Source organism: Otolemur garnettii, unplaced genomic scaffold (genome assembly GCF_000181295.1).
Source record: "Otolemur garnettii isolate 467f Iridium unplaced genomic scaffold, OtoGar3 scaffold00005, whole genome shotgun sequence".
NCBI lineage: Eukaryota > Metazoa > Chordata > Mammalia > Primates > Galagidae > Otolemur > Otolemur garnettii.
In genome coordinates this window covers 25,904,652-25,909,815 of record NW_003852400.1, presented here as the reverse complement: position 1 = coordinate 25,909,815, position 5,164 = coordinate 25,904,652, and the positions used below count along the sequence as shown (strand labels likewise).

At 33.6% G+C, this 5,164-nt stretch overlaps 1 protein-coding gene across 2 annotated transcripts in view; it reads right to left on the bottom strand.

Annotated features, from left to right (window-relative positions):
- The window catches only part of GLCCI1 (glucocorticoid induced 1), a 126,504-nt gene that overhangs the window by 54,981 nt on the left and 66,359 nt on the right, over window positions 1-5,164 (bottom strand). For both annotated transcript variants that reach the window (XM_003782704.2, XM_023518845.1), the window contains exon 3: window positions 3,763-3,849. In XM_003782704.2, coding sequence (XP_003782752.1) covers window positions 3,763-3,849 — 87 coding nt within the window. The remainder of the gene's footprint in view (window positions 1-3,762; window positions 3,850-5,164) is intronic.

Below are 5,164 nucleotides of genomic sequence, written 5' to 3'. Positions count from 1 at the left end.
GGTTATTTAGCTTCCATGTTTCTGTATGAGACTGCAGATTCCTGTTGTTACTGAGTTCAACTTTTATTCCATGATGTTCTGAGAAGATGCATGGAATAATTTCTATTCTTTTAAATTTACTTAGGTTAGACTTATGGCCTAAGATGTGATCAATTTTGGAGTATGTTCCATGGAATAAACTCTTTTATATTTACTGACATATTTACTACTCCTGGCACTCTTTGATTCTTCCTATGGATTCAAATTAACATCTGGTGTCCCTTCCTTTCAGCCTGAATGAGGACTGACTTCAACATTTCTTACAAGGCAGTCTAACAGCAAGAAGTTCTTTCAATTTTTATTTGGGAATCCTTTTTTTTAAATCTTCATTTTGGAAGACTTAGTTTTGCTGTATATAGAATACCTGATTGAAATTTTATTTTCTCTCAGCACTTTGAATACATCATGGCGTATGGTCCCCATTGTTCCAGACCCAAAGTTAGCTGTTAGAATTATTATTAGTCCTCTACATGTGATGAATTATTTTCTTCTTTCTATGACTCTCTGTGTGTTTTTCTAGTTGGAGTTAGTTGAGCTTCATGAAGCTATAGAATTTTTTTCCCCACTAAATTTAGAACGTTTTCTGCCACTATTTCTTCCATTTTTTTCCCTGGTGTCTCTTCTCTCCTAGAAAGACATGTGTGTTGTTCCATAGGCTTCTGAGGCTCCTTTGACTTTTCTTTAATCTTTCTCTCTCAGTTCTTCAGGGTATATAAATCTTATTGACCTATCTTCAAGTTCACCAATTCTTCTGCCATCTCAAATCTTCCAATTTAATGAATTCATTAATTAAAAATGAATTTAATTAAATTTTAATTTCATTTAAAATTTTAGTTTACGATCCTTTTTAACTCTAGAATTTTATATGCTTACTTTTTAGAATAACCACCTTTATGCAGAAATTCTTTATTCACTAAATCCTTACAGTCCTACACTTCCCTTTAATCCTTTAAATATGGTTTCCTGTAGTCTTTTGAACGTAACTTCATTTTAAAAAAAATTTCAGAATATACAGGGGTACACACATTTTGGTTACGTAGTTTGTTTTGTATATTTCAGGTCAAAGTTATGTGTGTGCCCTTCACTCACAATTTGTGCATTATAGCTATTAGGTGTAAACTAACCCAACCCTTTCTCAGCCTCCCACCTACTTGATTCCTGATGAATTTTACTTCTCTCTGTGCATGTGTTGATCAACTAGTTCTCATTTATTATTGAGTACGTGTAGTATGTGCTTTGAACATATTTATAATAGCTGCTTTGCTATCTCTGCTAAATACAACATTATAAAGACACTCAGATATAGTTTCTAGTGGCTTTTTTTCCCCCAAGTATGTTCCATTTTTTTGTTTGTTTCTTTGTGTTATCTTTAAATTTTTTGAATGCCGGACATTTTACATAATACATCGTAGCAACTCGAGATTCTGATTTTTCTGCCTAAGGGTTATTCTTGATTTGTTTGTTGCTTCTGACAGTCTAAAAGTCTATTTCTTCTATAATGTGTGACTACTGATGTCTCTACTCCATTATTTTTAGCCCAGTTTTTAAGACCTTTTAAAGTAAGTTTCCAGTTTAAAAGACTGATCAGAAATTTTATTTAAACATCTCAAACCAGTAAAGCTTCTATTCCCTACTGACAGAATTTGTGTGTGGACAGAGGTATATATGCAAAGTTCAGGTCTTTTACAAGTCTCCTCCAGTTATATTTCCACTAGTCCTTTTTAAATTTCCTCTGTACTTATACTTAAGCTCCACTGGCCAGTAATGTAGGAGTGGCTTGGGCCCACTTTGTTCATGGTTGTGTATGTCCATAACCTCTGCTCAATCTGGGAGATATTGGGAACTTATCAAGCCCCCATGATTGTCTTACCTCTCAAAAGTCTCTATTAAATACCACTGGTACAAGAGTCTGTTGATTGCCCCAAACTGGACAACAACCTCAGACTAGCACAGCCATTGACTGTCTCTTCCACCAAGATTACTATTTTAACCTATAACACTCTATATCAAGTGATCTCTCTCCAGGCAGGGTAGCAAAACTGCTAGCTTTCAAGGTCTGCTCCATTCTGATGAAAAAAGAAGTAGCATTAGACTTACACACTTGCACTATTCTTATCCTAACTTTATTAGTGTTCAAAAATAAAGCTTCTCAAATTGTTTGGTTAATTTCAAGAACACAGAAAAATTTATTTTGACAGTTTTGTCCAAATTTATGGTTGCTTCTGGGGTAAAACAATCAAGTCTTCTCACTGCAATCTCAAGCTCCTAGGCTCAAGTGATTCTTCTGCCTCAGTTTCCCAAGTAAATAAAACTGCAGGTGCATACCACCTTGCCTGGCTAATTTTCATTTTTTGTAGAGATGGGGTATCCCTACATTGTCCAGGCTCATCTCAAACTCCTGGCCTCAAGGGATTCTCCTGCCTCCATCCCCCAAAGTGCTGGGATTACAGACATGCACCCCTGCACTTGGCAAGGCATTTCTCTCCAATAGTATACATCATGAATTGCTGTAGTCCAGTTATAATCCAACTATACTAAATCTTGGTGATAACCGTAAATCTGTATTTTAACTCTGAGATAAAAGTGCAAATTCTTTTTAGTTATTCATATTCTATGAGTAGATATATAGCTATTTTAAACTAGATATATTAGACTCATCTTCCTTTTTTGTTGCTGCTGGTAAAAACTGATTTTGTGCATATGTGTATGTTAGACAGAAAGAGTTGTGGAGTTCTCTACATTCCTAACATAATGAAGCTGCTAAAAATGTAATATAGTAACATTAAATCATACTAATAAACTATACTTATCCAGACAACACAGTATCTGAGGAATAATAACAATCCATAGTAATGAAAATGATGCTAAGAGTTCTGGCAACTATGGTATAGGAAAAAAATTTGAGTGAATTGTCAATGTTACCCTGGATAAAAAAGTGACTTATTGAATATTGATTGAGAGTACAGTGCCAGAACTAAACGGCATAATTCTGAATTCAATATATAAAACATATTTAACAACTTAAGCTAAAACCACCAAACTGGTTCTCTTATAAAGTAATTGAGTTCTTCTCACTAAGAATAATCATAACAGTTTAGATAACCATCTTTCTAAGGTACATTTATATAGGAGATGGACTAAATGACCTTTTAACCCAAAGTTTCTATAATTTTATAAAAACAAATAGATCAGGATTTAGATGGAGAAAAGATAAAACTATTAGCAAAAACAATCCAAAATATACATAAAATACACAATACTTCAAGTTATCTATAATAAATAAGAGAATGGATCATGGGCACTATTTCTAAAAGTAATGAGTCCTACCGTACTATTGGGTCCCCAAAAGGCAACAATGTGCCAAATAAAAAAGCTATTAGAAATAGAAAACACCATCCTACCATTGTACAAAGCTACTGCATTTAGTTCTGATTGCTATAACTAAAAACAAACAAGCTGAGAGGGGAACAAAATATAACTAAAATGAACAAAATATAGAGATCATTACATAAAAATCAGACACCACTGTGGAATAGCTAAAACTGACTAGGTCCACAAAAAATATTTATAACACACGCAGGACAGAAATAAGATAAACTTCAATTTGTTCACTGAAATGTGGAATGCAACCCTTAAACTCTGAAGGAGGTAAGATTAGGACAAATTTTTAAAGTATCATTATACTCTGGGAATAGTTATAGACTGTAAACAGAAATGACTTACCTCTTTTAATTGATCAGCACTCCCCCATGATGCAGAACGCTGATGTGACTTTTTTTCTGCTCCCTCTTCTACCCAACAGCTAGGTGTCTTAAGGGGGTGGGGGGAAGGAAAGAAAAAAATAAGGAATTTTGTCTCTACTCCCTAATCTCAAGCAACTAAAACACATTTCAAATTCTTAGCATATACCATTTAGGGAGCTATACCAAAATCCTTTAAACATTATGATTTTCATAGCTCCATGAAATGTTTAAAACTGTGTCATATTCTGAATTAAACATGATCAACCAAAGATGTCTCTGAGTCATCTTGCTTAAAACATTTGATATCTTCACATAATAATACTAACTTAAAGTCACCAAATTCAAAGAGATTTGTGTCCTGGTGTTCAGCGAAACTCAGTATGAAATAGTGTTTTCTATTAAATTCAACAGACAGAAAATGAACAGAACTGGTTTAGACACAACAATATTATAGATGACCTACATATCGAATATCTAGCTAGATGGAGCACTGATTGTACTATTCTTCCCATACTTGGATAAGAGTATTAATGATAGTATCTTTTTTTAAAAATAGGGATCTTTACATAAAAATATAAAATAATAAAAATGAAAGATTAGAAATAATAACTATAAGCTAAATAAACTTAATATAAACTAAAGTAACACATCTTTTAAAAAACCTGATCTACATGTCAGAAAACACAATCATTTTACCAAAAATACTATTTTCAGCTACTTAAATTAATAGACAATAGACCCAACATAACACAAACTGTAGAAGTACTTCGGATTTAATACAACTACTTCGTAGCTGTACTAAAACTTAAACAATACTAAAATACCATTCAATAAATAATACTCTTACATAATATAAATAAGGGCAGATAAAAATCATTATTTAAAAACAAAGGGTAATAACTATCACAATAAGTACATATAGATTTCAAAAGTTCTTTTTTCTTACTTACTGAAAAAACTATCATTTATGTTAAGAGCATACTTGTGACTTGACATAATATGGTATACAAACTTTTTTTTCCTTTTTTTTGAGGCAGAATATCACTTTGTTGCCCTTGGTAGTACGCTGTGGTGTCACAGCTCACAGCAACCTCAAACTCTTGGGCACAAGCGATTCTCTTGCCTCACTTTCCAGATTAGCTGGGATTACAGGTGCCCACCACAACGCCCAGCTATTTTTTAGAGTTGTACTCTTGCTCTTACTCAGGCTGGTCTGGAACTGGTGAGCTCAAGCAATCCACCAGCTTCAGCCTCCCAGAGTGCTGGGATTACAGGCATGAGCCACACAGCACCCAATAGTATACAAGCTCTTATGAAGAAATCATCAGTCCTACTTTATACAGTTCAAAATGCTGTGGACAGCTGGTTTGTCTTTTTTTTTT